This window comes from Trachypithecus francoisi, unplaced genomic scaffold (genome assembly GCF_009764315.1).
Source record: "Trachypithecus francoisi isolate TF-2019V2 unplaced genomic scaffold, Tfra_2.0 Lachesis_group6, whole genome shotgun sequence".
NCBI lineage: Eukaryota > Metazoa > Chordata > Mammalia > Primates > Cercopithecidae > Trachypithecus > Trachypithecus francoisi.
This window is the reverse complement of record NW_022681471.1, coordinates 71,891,609-71,917,079: the sequence shown is the minus strand read 5'-3', so window position 1 is coordinate 71,917,079 and position 25,471 is coordinate 71,891,609. Positions and strand designations below refer to the sequence as shown.

The 25,471-nt window shown below is 44.7% G+C and overlaps 2 protein-coding genes across 2 annotated transcripts; both read left to right on the top strand.

The window, feature by feature from the left end:
• The first annotated feature begins 426 nt into the window (after positions 1 to 426).
• Positions 427 to 20,395, top strand: NONO (non-POU domain containing octamer binding). Its single transcript, XM_033201610.1, is given in 13 exon segments — positions 427 to 1,013; positions 1,688 to 1,744; positions 9,396 to 9,558; positions 10,573 to 10,766; positions 13,321 to 13,622; positions 15,908 to 16,003; positions 16,194 to 16,390; positions 16,728 to 16,814; positions 17,188 to 17,288; positions 17,811 to 17,823; positions 17,826 to 17,849; positions 18,044 to 18,153; positions 19,172 to 20,395. Coding segments are annotated over 11 exon segments (1,413 nt in total). The 5' UTR covers positions 427 to 1,013; positions 1,688 to 1,744; positions 9,396 to 9,404; the 3' UTR covers positions 19,307 to 20,395.
• Positions 20,396 to 20,459: 64 nt separating this feature from the next.
• ITGB1BP2 (integrin subunit beta 1 binding protein 2) lies at positions 20,460 to 24,896 on the top strand. The gene is given in 14 exon segments (XM_033201609.1): positions 20,460 to 21,087; positions 21,359 to 21,408; positions 21,498 to 21,554; positions 21,633 to 21,663; positions 21,666 to 21,777; positions 22,805 to 22,899; positions 23,004 to 23,062; positions 23,176 to 23,246; positions 23,353 to 23,452; positions 23,726 to 23,839; positions 24,081 to 24,143; positions 24,507 to 24,549; positions 24,552 to 24,635; positions 24,638 to 24,896. Coding segments are annotated over 14 exon segments (1,038 nt in total). The 5' UTR covers positions 20,460 to 21,023; the 3' UTR covers positions 24,733 to 24,896.
• Positions 24,897 to 25,471: the final 575 nt, after the last annotated feature.

Genomic DNA, 25,471 nt, shown 5'->3' with positions numbered 1-25,471 from the left:
CGGGGGCAGGGCGAGTTAGGCATTACTGAAACAATGAAGGTTAGTTACTGATAGGTCTCCTACGGAATATACAGTCTGATCTAGAGGCCTACAATATATCCATGGCAATGATGACACCTGTTGAATCTCTCTGTAAATCATAGGAACAATAGTGATGTTTGGACTGCTAGGTTTTCTGGTTACCATGGAAATGAGGGTGCTGGTTACAATTCTGTGTAATCACGCAGAGACTAAGGTGTGATGCACCCCCTCCTCCCCCACCCCGTTTGTAACCATGACCAAAGAGTTGACTATTTCATTTGCGTTTCCCGAGTAGCCCCAGCAACAGGAGAAGCACCTAGAAATCTGATTAAGTGTGTGGTGTCAGGATGCAAGCCCTAAAAAGGAAGTGTGAAAAAAGAAACATGGCGGGGCACTTTTTCAGTAGGAAAAGGCCAAATCTATTACATTGAATACAATGACATTGTTCCTCTTGCTTCTTGCACAGGCGCAGTGCAGGACTGCTCCGAGCACGCCTACGCGCGCATTTTCTCCCCTTCCTCTCCCTCTTTCCACTTTCCTCTCCCATTTTCTCCTCTCCTTTCCCCCTCCCACCACTTAGTCTTTGAGTCTTTCAGTTAGTTCGTTTATGTCTCTCCTTCCGACCCCCAGCCCCAGCTCCTCTCCTTTTCCTTTTCCCCCTCCCCCTTTCCTTTTCGTCTCACGCGCCAGGCCGCTTGCACATGCGCATTAGGTACAGAGCCTCGCTCTTTGTCCCCATCTGTCGTTCACACGAACGCAAGCCTTTGGCATTCGGCAGCCAATAGAATCTAAGAAATGGCGGAAAAATGATTCCGCCTCGGGAGATAAACCTTGATTGGCAGTTCAGCTAACCAATCGAGAACGCCACTTTGTACCCCTTGGGAGGCGCCGAGCTCCGTCGTCTCGTTTCCGGCGGTCGCGCGCTCTTTTCTCGGGACGGGAGAGGCCGTGTAGCGTCGCCGTTACTCCGAGGAGAAACCAGTCGGTAGAGGGTGAGTTTTGAGACATCTTGGTTCTTGTTTGGGAGGGTAGTGGGATTTCTTGGAACAATCAGCGAAAGAAGAGGCTAGGGCGAAGCTAGGTTTGGAGGGAGGATGGCGGTTCCGAGGCCCCTTGAGGCCTTGTCTCCGCCGCCACACTACCTTCTCAGCCCACCCGCGGGGGCCCACCTCTCTTAACTCGCTTCGCATCGGGCTTTCCCCGTTTTCGTTCCCGCCGCGTTTCTTTGTGCAACTCATCTCCGAATCTTACCCGTGTCAGTGTAAGTTGCCGGCCTCTGAGCCGCCCTGGGCCCGAGGGTGTGGGGTCTATTATGAGAGATCGCTGAAGTCGTGGTTGGTTGGAGGAGGAGGCGCTTTGTCAGGCGCTCCTCCTCTCGGCCCCGCGAGGCCATTAATTCAGAATGGGCAAATGGGGCCCCTCGAGCGATATTTCTTTGTCAAAACTCTTAGTTGGAAAGTTCCTCTGCATATCCAGAGCCCACCGCTTTCGTAGTCTGATTTCTGTATGCCCTTTTTCTAGTCTTACCGCCTGGCTCCTTGACGCATTTATATAGCATCACTTTTTAAAATGAAACTTAAATTGATGGATTTCGCATCGAGTATTTTATTTTCCAGATTGAGAAACTCTTACCATAACCTGACACGTTTCTTTGTGTTTTTAACAGAGAAGTCGAGGTTAGAGAGAACTGGGAGGCACTTTGCTGTCTTTAATCGAAGTTGAGGTAGGTGTAAGGGATGGGGTTGCCAGACAAAACACGGGGCACCCAGTTGAATTAGAATTTCACATACACAACCATTATTTTTAAGTATACGTTGCATAGTTTCAATTAAATTTGAAATTCAAATTTAATTGTGGGTTGTGTGTTTTATTTGCTAAATCTGACAACTCTAGTGGAGGGGGGGGTGGCCTGGCTGTATTTATACTATGTCTTTGTCCACCTTCCTTGTTATTAAATGAAAAATCCTAAGAAACTCTTAGCAAAGGACCTTAGTTCATTTCAGGCTGGCCGTCCAGGCGGCCATCTCAGTCTCGTAAATTTATACCAGATTTAGATTTCAGATATGTGTGATACAATGTTTGGTCCTGTACCTGAACATTTGTTCAGTTGTAACATGCCCAGTAGTTAGTCTTTCTCAACCAGCAATACGTATTTTCTCTCAAAATTCTTCATCAGGATTATTAGTCTCAGGAACACATAAGTAGATAGAAATCGTTGCTGCTGATGTTTGCGCTGTGTTCACTTTTCAGAGGCCCAGTATTTAGGCGACAGTGAATTTATTACTCTGAAGAGGGCTCTGCACATATTTCCAAATTATATTGGTGGTCATGAGAAGTAGGTGATAGGAAGAAATACTTCTCGAGCTACTTGCTACTTGTAGGCACTGTTCTAGATGCTTTATACAGTATGACAGTCTTCACTAGTGCATTCCATCTTGGGCCTCTCCAGGGCCAGGGGAAGAGAGATGTTTAACACCTGGAACCCAAATAGGAAAAGATTTGATTCTGATGCCCACCTTACCCCATCCCAGCTGTTTCCAGGGTGGACTTTAGATTTTGTATGTTTTAACTTCCTGCTTTTGTATCTTATTTTTTAAAACACTATTTCCTTTTTTTTTTTTTTAAGGTATCTCGTTTGCCATGAAACTGCTACCTGCTTGTGGCATTTAAAATCCTTACAACTTTTTGAGAAAACGATGTTGCACTATGTGGCAAGGGTCACAGGGCAGATTCTATTTTTAAGAATTTATCCTGTGGAAATAATTAAATGGAAATAAAACTGAAAGCCAGAAGACATTTACTGCAGCATTGTAATAGGAAAAGCCAAAAACAACAACCTAAATGTCTTATAGTAGGGTGTAGTTTAGTAAATTAATTAGTACATCCTGGGGAACTTTATATAGTCATTAAAAATTACAATTATGTTGACGTTAGCAGAAATTAGGAAACACTGAATATACAAGGGTGCATTATCAGTTACCGAAATGATAACGTATGTCTAAATAAACAAGAATGGAAAATTGAGGGAGGAATATTTAATCATGGATATGTCCAAAGATTAGCTATGAGCATTGATTATGATGGTGAAAAATAAGAAGCAACCCAGGTGTCCAACACAATAGGGACTTGGCTGACAACTGAATGCTGTGTCCGTTAACGTAAAGGATTTAATGACGTGAAACTGTTTATGATACATCATAAAGTGGAAGAAACAGGTTACAGAATAGTTTTTATCATACCTCATTCAAATACCTAAATTAATGATTAGAAGGATATACCAACATGTTAACAGTGACTATTTTAGTGGCAGGTCTGTGGATTTTTATATTTGTATTTTTATTTATTTTGGTTTTTCTAAATTTTCTATATTAATACATTTTGTAATAAGTATCTGATTGTAGTTTCTGTTTAAAAATTTTTAAATAGAATTTTAAATTGTAATTTTTGATACCTTATAACATTAATGAGAAACATAAAATTGATTAAATGATATAAATGTGAACATTTAAATCTTTAAATGTGAAATGTCAAATATTGTGAGGTTTATTACCATCTGCCTCCTTCCACTCCCTATCCACTTTACCTTCCTCCTCCGTTTTATTTTCCCATAGCACTTACTCTCTTAAGTACTATATAATTTACTTATATATATTGTCTCTCACTAGAAGTAAGCTCTGTAGGCAAGAAACTGCTTTGTTCACTGATCCACTCTAACCATCTGGAATAGTGCCTAGCAAATGGTAGGCATTCACTGAATATTTTTTGAATGAAATCGTGAATTGAAAAATTATCAGTAACCTACAAGCAATGCAGTTTTCATTTTTGCCTACCTTCTGTTCCTTGTCTATATTCACATCTTTAAAATAAAAAAAAAAAAACCCTTTCCCCGTTAGAGTATCAGACATACTCGTGTTTATGTGGTCTTCATAATTTTTAATGCTGTGAATATTCTATTGTATAGATGTACCATAATTTCATGAAAACCTTTCCCCTAATTTTGGAAATTTAAGTCATTTTTGTTATTTTGTTACCATAAAGGCCATTACAATGAACATTTTCACAAGTGTAGTTTTCAATTTTAAAATTATTAGGATAAATTTCCAGGAGTAGAATTTCCGAATTAAAGACTATGAATGAACATCTTGATAGCTCTTGTTAACTGTTGTCTTACTAAACTTTTGGATACAGAATTTGGTAATTGCATTGATGTTTTCAGTTTTGGTGGGATGTGACATAAAATGGATTAGGAATGTTTTTATACACATGAAGTATTCCCATATATACTCATCGTCAAAATCAGTAGTTATCAAGCCTGTGTCACCTTTCTTTCATCTGAGAAATATAATTTTCTGTGTTTATTATGGTTTGAGACAGACTCTGTTGCCCAGGCTGGAGTGCAGTGGCACCATCTTGGCCTACTGCAATCTCCGCCTCTCAGGTTCAAGTGATGCTCCTGCCTCAGCCTCCTGAGTAGCTGGGATTACAGATGCCCACCACCATGCCCAGCTAATTTTTGTGTTTTTGGTAGAGACGGGGTTTCACCATGTTGGTCAGGCTGGTCTTAAATTCCTGACCTCAAGCAAGCAGTCCACCCTCGGCCTCCCAAAGTGTTGGGATTACTGGTGTGAGCCACCACGCCCAGCCAATTTTATTTTTTGTTTTTTGTGTTTTGTTTTGTATTTGAGATAGTCTCAATCTGGAGTGCAGTGGTGTGATCTCGGCTCACTGCAATCTTTCTCTCCCGGGTTCAAGTGATCCTCCCACTTCAGCCTCCCAAGTAGCTGGGATTACAGGTGCACACCGCCATGCCTGGCTAATTTATTTATTTATTTTATTTTTATTTTTGAGACGGAGTCTAGGTCTGTTGCCCAGGCTGGAGTGCAGTGGGGCGATCTCAGCTCACTGCAACCTCCGCCTCCCGGGTTCAAGTGATTCTCCTGCCTCAGCCTCTCGAGTAGCTGGGATTACAGGCGCCCACCACCACTCCCAGCTAATTTTTGTATTTTTAGTAGAGACAGGATTTCACTGTGTTGGCCAGGCTGGTCTCAAACTTCCTGACCTCATGATCCGCTCACCTCGGCCTCCCAAAGTGCTGGGATTACAAGCATGAGCCACTGTGCCCAGCCTAATTTTTGTATTTTTAGGAGAAATGGGGTTTCACTATGTTAGCAAGGTTGGTCTTGAACTCCTGACCTCAAAATGATCCACCCACTTCCGCCTCCCAAAGTGCTGCGATTACAGGCATGAGCCGCTGTATCTTACCTAATTTTCTTTATTTTTATTTATTTGTTTATTTTTGAAGTGGAATCTTGCTCTGCTGCCCAAGCTGGAGTGCAGTGGCACGATCTCAGCTCACTGCAACCTCCACCTCCTGGGTTCAAGCAATTATCTTGCCTCAGCCTCCTGAGTAGCTGGGACTACAGGCGCCCGCCGCCACGCCTGGCTAATTTTTGTATTTTTAGTAGAGACGAGGTTTCACCATGTTGGCCAGGCTGGTCTCGAGCTCTTGATCTTTGTGATCCGCCTGCCTCAGCCTCCCAAAGTGCTGGGATTATAGGTGTGAGCCACCGCAGCCAGCCAATTTTCTCTTATTTCAGAGGAAGCATATAGTATTAATGCGATGCTCATAGAAGTCTTTTCTGCATCTTTTCTTCAGCTAAATTATTACTAGAGCGTCTTGTGTTTGAGGGAATGGATTTAGGTTTGATGTCCTCTTAATTCCTGGAGAACCGTCCTTGAATAAGGAAGACTGTCCTCAGTTTGTTAACCTGATCAATTTGAAAATTTTCATTTTAAAACTCCACTTTTGAATTCAGTCTGGATTATACCAATAATCTTGTTTTTTTTCTTTCTTTATTTTTATTTATTTATTTTGAGACGGAGTTTCGCTCCTGTTGCCCAGGCTGGAGTGCAGTGGCCATGATCTCGGTTCACTGCAACCTCTGCTTCCCAGGTTCAAGCGATTCTCCTGCCTCATCCTGCCGAATAGCTGGGATTACAGGCATGTGCCACCACGCCTGGCTAATTTTTGTATTTGTAGTAGAGACGGGGTTTCTCCATGTTGGTCAGGCTGGTCTTGAATTCCTGACCTCGGGTGATCCGCCTACCTTGGCCTCCCAAAGTGCTAGGATTACAGGCGTGAGCCACCGTGCCCGGCCTGTTTATTTTTGAGACCAAGTCTCACTCTGCTGCACAGGCTGGAGTGCAATGGCAGCATCTCTGCTCACTGCAATCTCGGCCTCCTGGGTTCAAGCAATTCTCCTGCCTCAGCCTTCCAAGTAGCTGGGACTACAGGTGCACACTACCACACCTGGCTAATTTTTTGTGTTTTTGGTAGAGACAGGGTTTCACCATGTTGGCCAGGCTGGTCTCAAACTCCTGACCTCAGGTGATCTGGTCTGCCTCAACCCCCCAAATTACTGGGATTACAGGCATGAACCGCCGTGCCCAGCCTATTTTCTTCATTTTTTTGAGATAGGGTCTCATTTTGTTGCCTAGGCTGGAGTGCAGTGTTATGATTTGCCTCACTGCAACCTCCTCTTCCTGGGCTCAAGTGATTGTCCAGCCTCAGCCTCCCAAATAGCTGGGACTACAGGCATGAGCCACTGCACCTGGCCTCCCCTCCCCCATACCTTTTTTTTTTTTTTTTTTTAAATAGAGACTGAGTCTTGCTATGTTGCCCATGCTGGTCTCCTGGGTTCAAGCCATCTTCCCACCTCAGCCTCCCAAAGTGCTGGGATTACAGGCCTGAGCCACCGTGCTAGCCTTGTTTGTTTCTTTTTTTATTTCAACATTTGGGAGCACAGAACACTTGTTTTCTTTTTAATCTTATGTTGATTTTTAAATGATAGAATTTATTATTTTTATTTTTTTAATTTATTTATTTCTCTTGAGATAGGATCTCATTCTCCCTGCCCAGGCTAGAATACAATGGCATGATCATAGCTCACTGCAGCCTCAGCCTCTCAAGTAGCTGGAACTACATGAATGTGCTATCATGCCTGATTTTTTTATACATATTTTTTGTAGAGATGGGGTTACTATGTTGCCCAGGCTGGTCTCTTAACTACTGGGCCCAAGCAGTCCTCCCATCTAGACCTCCCAAATTGCTGGGATTACAGATGTGAGCCACTGTGCCCATCCTGTTTATCTTTTCTCCTTTTATTTATTTATTTTTGTTTGTTTTTGTTTTTGTTTTTTTTGAAACAATTTCGCTCTTGTGCCCAGGCTGGAGTGCAATGGCACAATCTGGCTCACTGCAACCTCTGCCTCCCAGGTTCAAGTGATTCTCCTGCCTCAGCCTCCTGAGTAACTGGGACTACAGGCATGTGCCACCATGCCCCACTAATTTTTGTATTTTTAGTAGAGATAGGGTTTCACCATGTTGGTGAGGCTGTTCTTGCACTCCTGGCCTCAGCTGATCCACTGGCCTTGGCCTCCCGAAGTGCTGGGATTACAGGCGTGAGCTGTCTCGCCTCGCCTGTCTTTATGTTTGCTTTTATTGTTTTAGTAGTCATTTGTCTTTCCGTTGTGATTAATAAATATTTAGAGTGTGTACCGTATGCCAGTAGTGAGCCAGCATTTTCACATGTTATTCTCATAGCCTCTTTGAGAGCGGTATTATCATCCCCTTTAGAACAGCTGAAGAAACAGGTACAGAATAATTTACTAGTAAGTAGTACACAATTGAGAAACACAATTCAAACCTAAGGATGCGTAACCTCACAGCCCATACTTGTACCACTGTTACTTACACAGTATGTACTGTGGGCTAGGATTGGTAGGTGCCAGAGAAGATAAGACTTTACTAGTCTTTGTCCTTGTGATAACCAGAATCTATTTCAATCATTTTGTTTTTATAGTGTGCCTAAATGTGTGATGGGGCCAGTTTTTAAGAGTAGATTCTTTTGGAAAAGTAGTTTTCTATTAAGGTATAGTATTGAACTGGGAAGTTCCTTAAGCTATTCTAGTACAAACTGTCCTCATCCAGTACTCATTTAGTTTTTATGTGCAGTATAACTGCTAATGCCTGGTTGTTTTTAGATTTTTGTTTTTATTTTTATTTTTTCAGATAGGGTCTTGCTCGGTTGCCCAGGCTGGAGTGCAGTGGCACAGTCATGGCTTGTTACAGCCTCTAACTCCTGGGCTCAAGTGATCCTCCAGCTCCAGCCTCCTGAGTAGCTGGGACTACGGTGCCACTATGCCTGGGTAGTGTTTTTTTGTTTTGTTTTGTTTTTTGGAGACAGAGTCTCGCTCTGTACCAGGCTGGAGTACAGTGGTGCGATCTCGGCTTACTGCAACCTCCGCCTCCCAGGTTCAAGCGATTCTCCTGTCTCACTCAGCCTCCCAAGTAGCTGGGATTACAGGCACCTGCTATCATGCCTGGCTAGTTGTTGTATTTTTAGTATAGATGTGGTTTCACCATGTTGGCCAGGCTTGTCTCAAATCCCTGACCTGGTGATCCACCCACCTCGGCCTCCCAAAGTGCTAGGATTACAGGCTTGAGCCACGCACCCAGCCTGCCTGGGTCATTTTTAAATGTTTTTGTAGAGATGAGGTCTCGTGGTATTGTCTAGGCTGGTCTTGAATTCCTGGGCTCAAGTGATCCTCCCACCTCAGCCTCCCAAGTACCTGGAACCACAGGCGTGTGCCACCACACCCAGCTAATTTTTGTATTTTTTTTGGTAGAGATGAGCCATGTTGCCCAGGCTGATCTCAAACTCCTGGACTCAGGCAGTCCTCCCACCTCTGCCTCCCAAAGTGTTGGGATTATAGGCATGAGCCACTGCACCCGGCCTTTTTCTTTATTTTTTCCTTTTTTGTTTGATTTTTACTATATTTTGTAACCTCCAGAACGCAAGATTTTTTTTTTAACATAGTTTCCATATACAACACTGATAGATTTTTGAATTGTTGTTCTTTTTTTTTTTTTTGAGACGGAGTCTCGCTCTGTCACCCAGGCTGGAGTGCTGTGGCCGGATCTCAGCTCACTGCAAGCTCCGCCTCCCGGGTTCACGCCATTCTCCTGCCTCAGCCTCCCGAGTAGCTGGGACTACAGGCGCCGCCACCTCGCCCAGCTAGTTTTTTGTAGTTTTTAGTAGAGACGGGCTTTCACTGTGTTAGCCAGGATGGTCTCGATCTCCTGACCTCGTGATCCGTCCGTCTCGGCCTCCCAAAGTGCTGGGATTACAGGCTTGAGCCACCGCACCCGGCCGAATTGTTGTTCTTTGTCATAGTTGTTCAAAGTAACCAATTGTTTGCCTCTGGCAAAAGCCAGAGCACCAAAGGTGATGAATTACATATAAGTCATCAGGAAGGTGGCTGATGGTGTTATTAGTACTGAATTAATTTATTAGTCTACTTTTTCTTTGTAGGGTGCAAAAATGCAGAGTAATAAAACTTTTAACTTGGAGAAGCAAAACCATACTCCAAGAAAGCATCATCAACACCACCACCAGCAGCAGCACCACCAGCAGCAACAGCAGCAGCCGCCACCACCACCAATACCTGCAAATGGGCAACAGGCCAGCAGCCAAAGTGTGTATATGCTAGGTGATGGAGTAGAAATAGATTCCCTCTGGGAATGATTTCTTGGTTTTTAGATTAGTTTCTCGGGCTTATAAGGGAATACATAGACCTTTATGGCACACCTTTGTTCTTTTTTCTCTTTACCTCTTAATACTTCTTATGATGGAAAAGGCTGATTTTCCGAAACAAGGAGCAAACATGTATGACAGCAGTTGAGTACAGGTTGCTCTGCTGTGTTGACACATTCTACTGCTAAACAGATGTCTGCATGTTTTACCTCAGCGTGGTTCTTAGGGGTAGTCATCAGATGACTGGTAGTTAAAAAGAATATAGAAAAGTCTTTAAGGCTTAAATGGAGGAGTCTGGTACTGAGTACTGTACTTATAGCCTTGAGCCTGTACCAGCTCATTGTGAAAAGTCTTTAAGTATATGTTCCCGTTTGAGTACCAATTGTGTGCCTCTAAGACTAGAACCAATCCCAACTTTATTTCCAGAGATTACTATAAAGAATTGCTCTTTCATAACTCATCATTCCGTTGCCCCCAGCCTGAAAGATTGGGAACTGTTAAGGTTATGAAAATTGGTGAGAGATTAGGAAAATGGAACTGTTACTTTGTTTTGTTTTTGTTTTCATTTTATTTTTGTTTGTTTGTTTATTCTCATCTGAAGGTACGTTTTGAATGTTAAAAATCTGATCCCTTGTAACATAGGGCTCCTTCCTTGAGTTACTTAATTTTTCTCTTTGGCCAGTAGTGCCTATATTTTTCTCTCTCTTGCTTAGTCCAGCTTGACTTCTGGCCTGTCATAGAGAGAGATGTTCAGATGTCCTTGCAGATCTCTGCATACTGCTTTCACATTCTAAGGCACAATATACTCATAAGTGGTTAGGTTGCCTTGGGAAATGGTGTTTGCATTTTCTACAACAATTAATGTTTCCTAATCTAGCAATGGTTATAGGTCTTTGAGGATACAACTGTAATTCTATTTCCCCAGTCTTTTAAGTGACTGTGTGTCTTCTCTCAGATGAAGGCTTGACTATTGACCTGAAGAATTTTAGAAAACCAGGAGAGAAGACCTTCACCCAACGAAGCCGTCTTTTTGTGGGAAATCTTCCTCCCGACATCACCGAGGAAGAAATGAGGAAACTATTTGAGAAATATGGAAAGGCAGGCGAAGTCTTCATTCATAAGGATAAAGGATTTGGCTTTATCCGCTTGGTGAGCAACTGTTGGCTTTTGAGGCATGTGCTCTAAAGGTGGGGAAGCTGAAGAATAATAGATATGCAAAAATAGGCAGTGGAAATGATTCTCAGATGATTTGTTCATTAAAAGCTTGTTGATGAAACAACCACCAAAATGGCACATTTTAATTTTTCCTCATTGGTTTTGTTTCAAGGATAACAGGTTTTTTTGCCTAGGATACTGGAGTTAAAGTATGCCCTTTTGAGACGGAGTATCACTCTTGTAGTCCAGGCTGGCGTGCAGTAGTGGGATCTCAGCTCACTGCAACCTCCACCTCCTGGGTTCAAGTGATTCTCCTGCCTCAGCCTCCTGAGTAGCTGGGATTACAGGCATCTGCCACCACGCCCGGCTAATTTTTGTATTTTTGGTAGAGACGGAGTTTCACCATTTTGGCCAGGCTGGTCTTGAGCTCCTGACCTCAGGTGATCCACCCACCTTGGCCTCTCAAAGTGCTGAGATTACAGATGTGAGCCACCACACCTGGCTGGAACTTTTTTTATTTTAATTGGGAAATTTCAAGCATACAGAAGTAGACAGAATAATAACCTGCACATATGCATTGTATAGCTTCAGTAATTATCAAGTTGTGGTTAATTTTGTTTTATCTATACCCTTCCCCTATTTGGTCCCCCCATGATCAAGAGATGGGTGTCTCACCCTGTTGCCTTGGCTGGACTTGAATTCCTGAGCTTAAGCAATTAATTCTCTGTCCTCAGCCTCCTGAGTGGCTGGGACAGTAGACACGCACCACGGTGTCTGGTTTATTTGTATCTTTAAAATTTTTTTTTAAATTGAATTAGCCAGACATGGTGTGTGTCTGTAGTCCTAACTACTCAACTAGGCTAAGATGAGAGGGTTGATTGAACCTAGGAGTTTGAGATTACAGTGAGCTATGCTCATAGCACTGCACTTCAGCCTGGGTGATAGAGTGAGACCCAGTCTCTTTTTTTTTTTTTTTGAGACGGAGTCTCGCTCTGTCACCCAGGCTGGAGTGCAGTGGCCAGATCTCAGCTCACTGTAAGCTCCGCCTCCGGGTTTACGCCATTCTCCTGCCTCAGCCTCCCGAGTAGCTGGGATTACAGGCGCCGCCACCTCGCCCGGCTAGTTTTTTGTATTTTTAGTAGAGACGGGGTTTCACAGTGTTAGCCAGGATGGTCTCGATCTCCTGACCTCGTGATCCGCCTGTCTCGGCCTCCCAAAGTGCTGGGATTACAGGCTTGAGTCACCGCGCCCGGCCGAGACCCAGTCTCTTAAAAAAAAATTAGTGATGGTAAAACAAACATAACATAAAATTTACCATCTTAACCATTTGTAAGTGTAGACATTATTTTAAAATCTGTTTCGATTTAGGGAAAGTATATGAGAGGAAAACATTTCTAGACATTATCTACCTCCACAAATGGAAGAGAATAATGTGACAGCAGGATCACTGAGTGGGGTGGTCAGAACTGGTTTTCATTCCAGTCTGCCACTAACTATATAGGCAAGTCATTTTTCTCTGTGTATCAGATTTCTTTTTAGTAATATGAAAGGGATCCTATCAAGGTTCCTGGTTCCAAAAAGGCTTCTTGGAGGATATACGTGATTCTGGTACATCCCTAGCAAAAATTAGACTGAGCACGGTGGCTCATGCCTGTAATCCCAGCACTTTGGAAGGCCAAGGTGGGCGGATCACTTGAGGTCAGGAGTTTGAGACCAGCCTGGCCAACATGATGAAACCCTGTCTCTACTAAAACTACAACAATTAACTGGACATGGTGGTAAGCACCTGTAATTCCACCTGCTCAGGAGGCTGAGGCAGAATCGCCTGAACCTGGGAGGCAGAGGTTGCAGTGAGCTGAGATCGCTCCACTGCATTCCAGTCTGGGCAAAACAGCAAGACTCCATCTCGGAAAAAAACCTAAAATATTCTGGGTGATTTTAGGGTAGTCTTTGTGTTTTTGTTTTTTTGAGACAGAGTTTCACTCTGTTGCCCAGGCTGGAGTGCGGTGGCGTGATCTTGGCTCACTGTAACCTCCACCTCCCGGCGTCAGGCGATTTTCCTGCCTCAGCCTCTGGAGTAGCTGGAACTACCGGTGCTTTCTACTGCACCCAGCTAATTATTTGTATTTTAGTAGAGACAAGGTTTCACTGTATTAGCCAGGATGGTCTCAATCTCCTGACCTTGTTATCCACCTGCCTCGGCCTCCCAAAATGCTGGTATTACAGGCGTGAGCCACCGTACCCAGCCAATGGTCTTTGTTTTCTGGATGATCTGTTGTCACTTGGGAGAATAATACCTATGAAATTGATGACCACCTAAGTGTTATTAACTTCTAGGATTACATGTGATTTATTGCAAGGCCATCAGAAGCAAACTAGGGTGGCCAAAGAGCTGAAGCACACAGTTCTTTCACTTCTGTTTCTTTGTATGGTTGTTTGTTTTTCAGGGGAGATACTTTGTTATTGAACTATACTGTTTTAGACTGTTGATGGCTGCTAAGGTATTCTTTGTCAAACTGAGTTATTCTAATTTTCCTCTGCTTCCTAGGAAACACGAACCCTAGCGGAGATTGCCAAAGTGGAGCTGGACAATATGCCACTCCGTGGAAAGCAGCTGCGTGTGCGCTTTGCCTGCCATAGTGCATCTCTTACAGTTCGAAATCTTCCTCAGTATGTGTCAAACGAACTGCTGGAAGAAGCCTTTTCTGTGTTTGGCCAGGTAGAGAGGGCTGTAGTCATTGTGGATGATCGAGGAAGGCCCTCAGGAAAAGGCATTGTTGAGTTCTCAGGGAAGCCAGCTGCTCGGAAAGCTCTGGACAGATGCAGTGAAGGCTCCTTCCTGCTAACCACGTAAGTGGGGTCATTTTCAGACATAGACCTTAGATTGCTAATTCCTTCCATGGTCTGGAAAGTTAGCCTCTAGTAACCACATTTCTATGTCTAAAGACTTGGTCAGCCGGGCGTGGTGGCTGACACCTATAATCCCAGCATTTTGGGAGGCCGAGGCAGGCGGATCACCCGAGGTCAGGAGTTCAAGACCAGCCTGGCCAACATGGTGAAACCCTGTCTCTATTAAAAATACGAAAAATTAGCCGGGCATGGTGGCATGTGCCTGTAGTCCCAGCTACTTGGGAGGCTGAGGCAGGAGAATCGCTTGAACCCAGGAGGCAGAGGTTGTAGCAATCAGATCACACCACTGCACTCCAACCTGGGCAACAGAGTGAAACTGCCTCAAAGAAATAAATAAATAAAAGGCCAGGCATGGTTGATCACAAGGTGAGGAGATCAAGACCATCCTGGCCGACATGGTGAAAGCCCGTCTCTACTAAAAATACAAAAATTAGTTGGGCGTGGTGGCACACACGGGTAGTCCCAGCTACTCGGGAGGCTGAGGCAGGAGAATCACTTGAACCCAGAAGGCGGAGGCTGCAGTGAGCCAAGATTGTGCCACTGCACCCCAGCCTGACAACAGAACAAGACTCTGTCTCAAAAAAAAAAAGATGGCCGGGCGCGGTGGCTCAAGCCTGTAATCCCAGCACTTTGGGAGGCCGAGACGGGCGGATCACGAGGTCAGGAGATCGAGACCATTCTGGCTAACACGGTGAAACCCCGTCTCTACTAAAAAATACAAAAAACTAGCCTGGCGAGGTGGCGGGCACCTGTAGTCCCAGCTACTCAGGAGGCTGAGGCAGGAGAATGGCGTAAACCCGGGAGGCGGAGCTTGCAGTGAGCTGAGATCCGGCCACTGCACTCCAGCCTGGGCGACAGAGCGAGACTCCATCTCAAAAAAAAAAAAAAAAGACTTTGGCCGATGTGGGTGGATCACGAGGTCAGGAGATCGAGACCATCCTGGCTAACACGGTGAAACCCCCATCTCTACTAAAAAATACAACATATTAGCCGGGCATGGTGGTGGGCACCTGTAGCTACTCGGGAGGCTGAGGCAGGAGAATGGTGTGAACTCGGGAGGTGGAGCTTGCAGATTGCGCCACTGCACTCCAGCCTGGGCGACGGAACAAGACTCTGTATCAAAAAAAAAAAAAATAAAGACTTTTGGTATTAGGCTGGGTGCGGTGGCTCACGCCTGTAATCCTAACACTTAGGAGGCTGAGGCGAGTGAATCACAAGGTCCTGAGTTTGAGAGCAGCCTGGACAAGGTGGTGAAACCCCATCTGTACTAAAAATACAAAAATGTGGGCGCCTGTGATCCCAGCTACTCGGGAGGCTGAGGCAGGAAAATCGCTTGAACCCGGGAGGCAGAGGTTGCAGTGAGCCGAGATCACGCCACAGCACTCTAGCCTGGGCGACAGAGCAAGACTCTGTTTCAAAAAAAAAAAAAGACTTGGTACTAAGTGAGCTTTCTCATATGATTTTTGCTATAATCTTACATTAATAGAAGTGGGATGATGATTATGAAAATTAACTTTTTAGTCACTCGGTACGTTTTAATTTATTAGTGTTAACTCTCTCCTTACTTTGAAGTTTTAGAGCTCTGAAAAGTTGATTTGTGCATGCAGTATCTCTTAGTGTTTACCACAAGTCATTTCTCAGATTTTCTGTAGATGTTCAGGCTGCACTTAAGTACTGCATCTACCTACTTGGAATATCTTTGAGACTGTATTCAGAGATCGGAAGCCAGATTTCTCCTGTTAACCCCAGATTTTCTTCTTTTTTTTTTTTTTTTTTTTTTTTTTTTTGAGACAGAGTCTCACTCTGTATTCTGGGCTGGAGTACAGTGGCACAATCTTGGCTCATTTCAACCTCTGCCTCCTGGGTCCAAGCGATTCTCTCCCTCAGCCTCCTGAGTAGCTGAGATTACAGACGTCCGCCACTACACCCAGCTAATTTTTGGTATTTTTAGTAGAGTCAGGGTTTCACCATGTTGGCCAGGCTTGTCTTGAACTCCCGACCTCGTGATTCACCCGCCTCGTCCTCCCAAAGTGCTGGGATTACAGGCATGCGCCACCGCCCCTGGCCCAACCCCCAATTTTTTATAATGTCATTAGGTATAAAAACTCCTTCAGAAGTGTTTGTCCAATCCTGAGCCCTAGCTAATTCATTGTGCCAGTGACGTGTAGAGAAGAGGCCTGGTGGGATATGATTTGATTAACACTGAACTTCGTTCTTTCTCCTAGATTTCCTCGTCCTGTGACTGTGGAGCCCATGGACCAGTTAGATGATGAAGAGGGACTTCCAGAGAAGCTGGTTATAAAAAACCAGCAGTTTCACAAGTATGCTGTCTTGATAGATTTCCCTATTAGGTGTTTCCTTCTTAAGGAAGCTTATAAAGGGATATGTAAAAGAGGCAGGTCTTTGCTGCACATGTTCACTGGCAGCCATTATCTTGGTCCTCACAAGGAATGCAATACTTAGCTGGGGTAATCCTGGACAAAGTTAGTAACCTAGGAACCTTGCCTATAGGGAACGAGAGCAGCCACCCAGATTTGCACAGCCTGGCTCCTTTGAGTATGAGTATGCCATGCGCTGGAAGGCACTCATTGAGATGGAGAAGCAGCAGCAGGACCAAGTGGACCGCAACATCAAGGAGGCTCGTGAGAAGCTGGAGATGGAGATGGAGGCTGCACGCCATGAGCACCAGGTCATGCTAATGAGACAGGGTGAGTGTAGGCCTGTAAGTTTTAAAGCTGAAAGGACCAAAATGACATTTTTAAATGGGTTTCTTTGTATCAATTAGCAGAAAGGCCTGAATCTCTGCTTTTATACTTTGAAATATTTTGCGTTGATTTTGGTAGATAAGTAGACTTGGAGATGTGGCAGAGATACTGGATTCTATGAAGAAGGAAATGATAGGTTTGACTTCATTTTGGAATCTGGACACCACAGGTGGCTCCAAAGGAATTATATCCTCTTTGCTTTCTGGATCTTTATTTGAAGAAAGTCATTAGATCTATATGAAGACAATGAGGAATATTCTTAAGTCTGTTGTTTCTTTAGATTTGATGAGGCGCCAAGAAGAACTTCGGAGGATGGAAGAGCTGCACAACCAAGAGGTGCAAAAACGAAAGCAACTGGAGCTCAGGTAACTTTTCTCGAACCCTTTTTCTCTGACAACTCTAAAAGGTAATGTCTCATTCCTCTTTCCTACTGCCATGCTACCTCATGCATTATAAATGTGTTGGCAAATATTTCCTGACTGCTTCTCAGGTTCTTTCTTTGGATTGGAGATGTTTTAGCTGCCCATGGTTCTAGAAGTTACCTGCTAAAAAGAAAGCAGCTGAATACTGGTCTCATGAGGTTTCTTTGGGGGTTGCCTCAGGCTGGGCACACTTAGCAGTGAGTTTCCTGGTGAACTGGGATAGTTTTCAGTAGGCTGGTCTCCTTGGTCAAGTCCCCTGTTAACCTACTCAAGTTCTGAAATGCCTCTATCTTAAATATATTGGTGACTCTCTCTAGGCAGGAGAAGAGCGCAGGCGCCGTGAAGAAGAGATGCGGCGGCAGCAAGAAGAAATGATGCGGCGGCAGCAGGAAGGATTCAAGGGAACCTTCCCTGATGCGGTATATCTCCCATGTGCCCATGATGTGCCAGACCAGTTGTGATAAGACAAACTCACCATGAATTGTCTGCTAGGTTATCGGTTATGACCACTTTTCCCGTGTTGTGAAATAACCCTTTAGAAAAAATAATTCATAAGGAGAGGTAAGGTTTGAAGAGGAGTTCTTGCCTCACAAGCAATATAGGATGAAAAACTGGGTCTGCTGTATTCTGTTTAGACTCACTGACTATGGGAAAAGATATGCAACCTTGGCTAGTCCTCTGCTGTCCTTGCAGTTGTACAAGTTGGACCTTTAGAAGAAATCTCTTCCCCCTTTCACCTCTCTGGAGGCTCTGGCTTGTGTCCTAGTAGCTCTGTGACCTGAATTTGTTGCACAACTAGCAAGGGTTGTGCTCCTCAGCTTGTTCTCAGTGCTCTTTGGATGTGTTATCACTCGTCTACTTCCCTTAGTGTGTGGTCCTTAAGGGACTGTGGTAGAATGCACTGCTATCTTGGACTTTCTTGAGTATTTTTTGTTTTTCAGAGAGAGCAGGAGATTCGATGGGTCAGATGGCTATGGGAGGTAAGGACTTAGGAGATTAATGGCTCTGATTTCCTTTTTTGTTTGGTCTCTGGTGAACTATGTAGCTTCTGCTACCTACTTTAAGGGGATGACATGCATGTCTTAGCTCAGAGGTCTTGTTGAATTGTTTCCTTTGGCATAGAAAGAGACTAAAAATCTTTATCCCTTGTACTGATCACACTACTCTGCCTTAGGTGCTATGGGCATAAACAACAGAGGTGCCATGCCCCCTGCTCCTGTGCCAGCTGGTACCCCAGCTCCTCCAGGACCTGCCACTATGATGCCGGATGGAACTTTGGGATTGGTAATAAACTGCAAGGCCTTAACAGTAATTCTAAATGGTGGTAGGAGGAGAACAGGCATTGCTTTCGTAGCCCCTGGGGGCCTACCTCAATTTGCTACAGATAGCAACCTTTTTTTTTTTTTTTGAGACAGTGTTTCCCTCTTGTTGCCCAGGCTGGAGTGCAATGGCATGATCTTGGCTCACTGCAATTTTGCCTCCTGGGTTCAAGCGATTTTCCTGCCTCAGCCTCCTGAGTAGTTGAAATTACAGGCATGCGCCACCGTGCCCAGATCATTTTGTATTTTTAGTGGAGACCGAGTTTTACCATGTTGGTCAGGCTATTCTCGAACTCCTGACCTCAAATGATCCGCCCACCTCGGCCTCCCAAAGTGCAGAGACTACCGGCGTGAGCCACCAAGCCCGGCCTAGATAGCAGTCTTTAGGACTGCTGGTATCCATTAAATGTAACCTCAAGGTCTTTATTTTTGAATCTTGAGCAAACTCAGTGTCTATACTTAATCTAGGAGTTAAGTAAATGCCACCGTCTGACTGGCCACTCTGATGGACTACGTCTGTTGGAGGGAAATCAATGAAGGCTAGGCATTATCATATAAAATAGTTGTGAATCCAAATACTTCATGGCTCATGCAATCCTGGGGTTGTTTTGGTTATGGTGTTAAGATGCCAAAACTGGATAGTTTGGTTTATTGTTTTTTCTTTTTTTTCTTTTTGAGACAGAGTTTTGCTCTTTGTCGCCTAGGCTGGAGTGCGGTGGTGCAATCTTGGCTCACTGCAACCTCTGCCTCCCGGGTTCAAGCGATTCTCCTGCCTCAGCCTCCTTAGTAGCTGGGATTACAGGCATGCGCCACCACTTTTGGGGTTATCCACTAGAATTCTAAACAGACTTAATCACCCACTCCTACCTACCATCAGGATCCTTGAATAGTTGAATGGAAATAGCCTCCAGTGGAGGGACTCAGATGGTGGGAAGCTTCCAACAATGGCTCTGTTACAGTGTTGCTCTCTTTTTCTCTTTAAGACCCCACCAACAACTGAACGCTTTGGTCAGGCTGCTACAATGGAAGGAATTGGGGCAATTGGTGGAACTCCTCCTGCATTCAACCGTGCAGCTCCTGGAGCTGAATTTGCTCCAAACAAACGTCGCCGATACTAATAAGTTGCAGTGTCTAGTTTCTCAAAACCCTTAAAAGAAGGACCCTTTTTGGACTAGCCAGAATTCTACCCTGGAAAAGTGTTAGGGATTCCTTCCAATAGTTAGATCTGCCCGGCCTGTACTACTCTAGGGAGTATGCTGGAGGCAGAGGGCAAGGGGGGGTGGTATTAAACAAATGAATTCTGTGTGATATATTGTTTAATCAATTCTGTGTGGTGCATTCCTGAAGTCTCAAATGTGATTGTTGAGGGCCTGGGGAAACCATGGCAAAGTGGATCCAATTAGAGCCCATTAATCTTGATCATTCCGTTTTTTTTTTTGTCCATCTTGTTTCATTTCCTTGCCCCGCTCCCAAGACGGAGTGTCACTCTGTCACCCAGGTTGGACTGTACTGGCACGATCTCAGCTCACTACAACCTCTGCCTCCCGGGTTCAAGCTTCTCCAGGCTGATCTTGAACTCCTGACCTCATGATCCATCCACCTCGGCCTCCCAAAATGCTGGGATTACAGGGGTGAGCCACAGTGCCCATCCTTACTTTCTTATCTTTACACTCCCCTAGTCCCAGAGAAACTGCCACATACACCACAAAAACCAAACATCCCCCGATGACCTTAGCCCCATTGCTCCATTCACTCCCAGGTCAGAATTCAGGCAAACGTCCACAAAGGTCACAGGCAATGTGCGTACGGTTCTGTTATATCCCATATATTACCCCTTCATGTCCTAAAGAAGACATTTTCTCTTAGAGATTTTCATTTTAGTATATCTTTAAAAAAAAAAAAAAAATCTTGTGTTAACTTGCCTCCATCTTTTTCTTGGGTGAGGACACCCAGGAATGACCCTTTTGTGTCTATGATGTTGCTGTTCACAGCTTTTCTTGATAGGCCTAGTACAATCTTGGGAACAGGGTTGCTGTATACTGAAGGTCTGACAGTAGCTCTTAGACTCGCCTATCTTAGGTAGTCACGCTGTGCGTTTTTTTTCATTGGTGTACTGTGTTTGATTTGTCTCTGATATATTTGGAGTTTTTCTGAGAAATGGAGCAGTAATGCAGCATCAACCTATTAAATACATTTTAAGCCTTTTATTTTCTGTGGTGTTTTTGAAGGGGAAAGGAGGGAGGGGAGTTACCTTAGGAGATGAGCAGTAGGCTCTATAAAGGTAATCCTTTAGACCTTTTGATTACAGTATTCATCTAGACAAACATGGGGAGGTGGGGATGAGATGCAGCAAATGGCTGAAGTGGTTGGCAAGGATTAGTGCTGTTGACACTATATGGAAGTAACAATGGAGGAAAGCTGCCCCTTTGAAAGAGGAAGAAAATGGGCTTAACCCTCATTGAGCTGGGGGTGGGGGAGGTCTCAAAATTGGTGTTTGTTTCTTAGCAGCTGCTGCTATGTCCAAGGCTTGGAATTGCCGTGGTGAATCTAAAACTGTCTCAGTATGGTGAGCTGACCTCACCCAAGTTCCAAGCCCTACTCTGCCTGATCCTTTTTTCCTGAGCCTCAGAGCTAAACTGCCCCTGAGCTCTTTTCTATTGGCTGGAAAGACCAATTGAAGTTCCCTTGCCCATGTTAGGAGGTGTACGCCTCCTGAACTAAAGATAGAAACAGCTGGCCCTTCCAGGCAGCTAAAAGCCTCTAGACTAAGAGGTGTTCCCCATTCGGCAGCCAGACTCCTTGAAATACCCTTTCAGTAATTCTACCAACGCTTCCATGTCTCTACTCTGTCGTAACAAAGGCTGTGGGCAGCACTTTGACCCTAATACCAACCTTCCTGGTAAGTAAATGATCCTGACCTGGCCAGGGGCTCTGCGGGGTGTTGTGGAGTGGTCAGCTGGGGGGCAGTATGTTTGAGGAGTAGAGAAAGAAACTACCTGCCCTAGTTTAATTGGTCTGAGTGATCTTACAGCCTTTGATGCGTTTTTGTTTTCTTTTGTTTTTCACGTTATGTGGGAAGAAACCATAAATATAAACCCGGGGAAGAGGTGAAAAATTATACTTGGTATAGTTATCTTCCCTTCCTTGATAACTTGTACTGATGTCCACAGATTGCTGTTGCCATCACCCTGGGGTCCCAATCTTCCATGATGCACTTAAGGTGAGGAGTAGGTGAGGGGGGTTAGCAAGAGCATTTCCCAGAAGAGATATACCCAGGAAGCTAAGCTGATCTGGGTCTCTTGTTATCAGGGTTGGTCCTGTTGCCGAAAGCGAACTGTAGATTTCTCTGAGTTCTTAAACATCAAGGTAAATTATTTACATACTTGGATTCTGCCCCCAGTAGAAGGATTCTGTCCCTAATCCTTATCTCCTTATCTATACTAGGGCTGTACTATGGGACCACACTGTGCTGAGAAGCTCCTGAGGCCCCTCAACCTGAAGGCCCTGCTACAAGCAGTTCACTTCAGGAGCAAAAACCTCTGAATGTGATTCCAAAGTCAGCAGAGACCTTGCACCGGGAGAGGCCCCAGTAAAGAGGAGGAGGCCCTGGAGTTTTCCTATTTTCATGTAGCTTCCTAGGAGTGATTAACGGGTCATTGAGGGCTGGGAACCAGGGACCAGGGATATGAGGAGGGCCAGATGTCAGGGTTTGGATGGTGTATATCCTGTGCCTTAGGGGAAATTTGTGTCTGGAAATAACTCCCTTTTCTCTAAGGTGGTATGGGATGATGGGATAGATATCTGAATCAACAGGGTAGATAGGCCGGGCGCGGTGGCTCACGCCTGTAATCCCAGCACTTTGGGAGGCTGAGACAGGCGGATCACGAGGTCAGGAGATCGAGACCATCCTGGCTAACACAGTGAAACCCCGTCTCTACTAAAAATACAAAAAAATTAGCCAGGCGTGGTGGTGGGCACCTGTAGTCCCAGCTACTTGGGAGGCTGAGGCAGGAGAATGACGTGAACCTGGGAGGCGGAGCTTGCAGTGAGCCAAGATTGCGCCACTGCACTCCAGCCTGGGCAACAAAGTGAGACTCCGTCTCAAAAAAACCCAACAACAACAACAACAACAGAAAAACAGAGTAGATAGCCCCTCACAAATACATCCTTAGTATATAACACAAAAGGGATTGTTGAGAATGACTTCTCTTTCTAGAAAATAACTTTAAGATAAATCTCCTATCAAGAAAAGGATGTATTATTGGCAGCCAGGAGACTTCCCAAATTTTATGGGAATAATAAGAGCAACAGAAGGAAGTCATATTAGGTCCACGATTAGATAAAAGAGGAAGAGGATATGACTCAGTTCTGCAGAGAAAATGGTTAGGTTTAGAGCAACTGAGTAGATGGGTAAGAGAAGTGCTGGGGATTTCTCTAGGGTTCAGGTATTTGGGATGTCCACAGAGATGAAAATTGGCAATGGGTTTGCTACCCAACCTCTCCAACTCTGCCTCACTTTCACCAGGCTTTTTTAATTCCTTTACCATCGGTGGGAGTGTTGGAGCTAGCAATCATAGCTAATGGGTCAGAACTAAATCACCACCCATAACCCCTAGGTCAGAGTTGCCTCTGAAGCTGCTGCCGCTAAATATATCCCAAGCCCTGGAAATGGCATTGGAACAGAAGGAATTAGACCAGGAACCTGGGGCAGGTAGGTGGGTCTTTAGTAGGATCAACTTCATAGACTGGAATTTAGTGGAAGTGCCAATTGAGTGGGGGGATGGATAAGTTCCTGACTCTGTTTCCCTTGCCCAGGACTTGATAGTAGTCTGATCCGGACTGGTTCCAGCTGCCAGAACCCAGGATGTGATGCTGTGAGTGAGAGTTTTGAGGGGCTCAAGCATATGGCTGAGGGATGACTGGGTATAGATATGAGGCTGAGTAGGATATACCTTAGAATGACCTGGTTCTACTTTATCCTTCTTAGGTTTACCAAGGCCCTGAGAGTGATGCTACTCCATGTACCTACCACCCAGGAGCACCCCGATTCCATGAGGGGTGAGGGAGGGGACTGGGTGGGCTATGAGACAGGTTTCTCCTAATATTTGGTCATAAGATAATACTGGGGGTGAGAGAATTCAGTTGAATTATCTTCCTACTTCAGGATGAAGTCTTGGAGCTGTTGTGGCATCCAGACCCTGGATTTTGGGGCATTCTTGGCACAGCCAGGGTGCAGAGTTGGTAGACATGACTGGGGGAAGCAGGTAAGCCCCAGTTTTCCTGAACTCTTGATTAGGACCCAATCTCAGAGGTAAATTATCCTCCCTCTCTGTACCACATAGCCAAGCTCCCTGTCTTCTCCCTTTAGTACAGACCAAATAAGATTCTGCTCCTTATCCCTCAACAGCCCAGAGGCTTAGCATATGAGGTTGTGTTAATCTTTTTGAGACTCTCTGTCTCTTCTCCATATGCATCATGAGAACTCCCCTGGGCTAAAAATTTATTCTTACCACCTACATTTCACATCTTCTCTTTAGCTCCCAGCATCTTGCCGCCATGATTGGCACCAGACAGATTCCTTAGTAGTGGTGACTGTATATGGCCAGATTCCACTTCCTGCGTTTATCTGGGTGAAGGCCAGTCAAACTGAGGTGAGCAATGATCTAATGTTGGATGGGAGGATAGTGAATTGGGTGATACTACAATCTCACAGGCAGAGTTGCCATATGCTGTTAACCTGTAGGCTCCATAGTACCCTTAGAGGAAAGGAGAGCTATTAGGTCAGGGCTGTCTGGCCAATCTGTGGATCACACCTCTGACCTGGTTATCTGTCGTAATGACCTGTTCTGACCTTCTGGGTTTGTTACTACCCCTGTAATTCTTTTCTCTCAGCTTCATGTCCACATTGTCTTTGATGGTAACCGTGTGTTCCAAGCACAGATGAAGCTCTGGGGGGTAAGTGAAGACCAGGGGGCACAGGAGGGGGAGGCAGATGGGGTGAAAGAGCGGCTAGACTGGAATAGAGGGTGTCTTGAGGGAAGGAGTTGTAGTAGGAAAATAGAGATTTTCTCTTCATTTGCTTTCATTTTCTCTCTCTCTCCTGCTCTTCCTACTTCCCTCTTTCCCTCCCTCTTCCTTCTCCCTTTTCATCTCTCATTTCTTTCCTCTCTCTCCTTATTATATTGTCTTATTCCTCCCTTGTCTTTTTTCTCACCTTATTTTTAAAAATTTTCTCTCATTGTCACCACTCTAACGCTGACCCCAATGCCTTTGATTTCCTCATTCTGTCTTTCTTCTGTTTCCTTTGCTCCTCCTCAGGTCATAAACGTGGAGCAGAGCTCTGTCTCCTTGATGCCATCTCGGTTGAAATCTCCCTGGTCAAGGCTGACCCAGGATCCTGGGCCCAGCTGGAGCACCCTGATGCACTAGCTAAGAAGGCTAGGGCAGGGTTGTGTTAGAGATGGATGAGGAAGAATCTGACGATTCAGATGATGATCTGAGCTGGACAGAGGAGGAGGAAGAGGAGGAAGCAATGGGGGAATAGTGACCAGACAGTTGATGTCTAGATAGGACCTCAATGATTCCCTTAGAATCTTAGAGACCAGGATATTGTTGGCCATGTGGTGTCATTGAGCAGCAGGAAGCTGAAGGAGGGGAGAACAAATTGTCCAACCATGCTGTTTTTTCCCTTAAATAATCTTGTATTCTTCAGTTTCACATAGTGTCTTCTCTCACCTCACTATCTAAGATTGTATTTATTACCCCCAACTGTGTGTTCAACACACATTGTGAAAACAAGCACATGCACATTCATCTATTCCTCACAACCACCGGGTATTTACTGAATACTTCCTATATGCCCAGTTATGTGTTAGGTGGTTTAGAAATATCTGAGAAGCAGAAGACTTACTCATTTCTTTCAACAAAGTAACAACTTGGCTGACAAGTCAAGACCAGTCTACATGAAATAATAATAAACATTATCAGGTAGTTTAACTGAGTGCTAAATTGTGCAGTACAGTTTTAAAGAACTGTAGTTGAAAGAATGGAAAAGTTAATGTGGACAGTAGTGAAAAGGGAAGACTCCGTGGAAGAAGTTTTTTTTTTTTTTCTTTTAGAGACGGAGTCTCTCTCTGTCGCCCAGGCTGGAGAGTGCAGTGGCGCAATCTCAGCTCACTGCAACCTCTGCCTTGCGGGTTCAAGCAATTCTCCTGCCGAGTAGCTAAGACGACAGGCGCTCGCCACCATGCCCAGCTAATTGAAATACAGTTTATTTTTTTCTT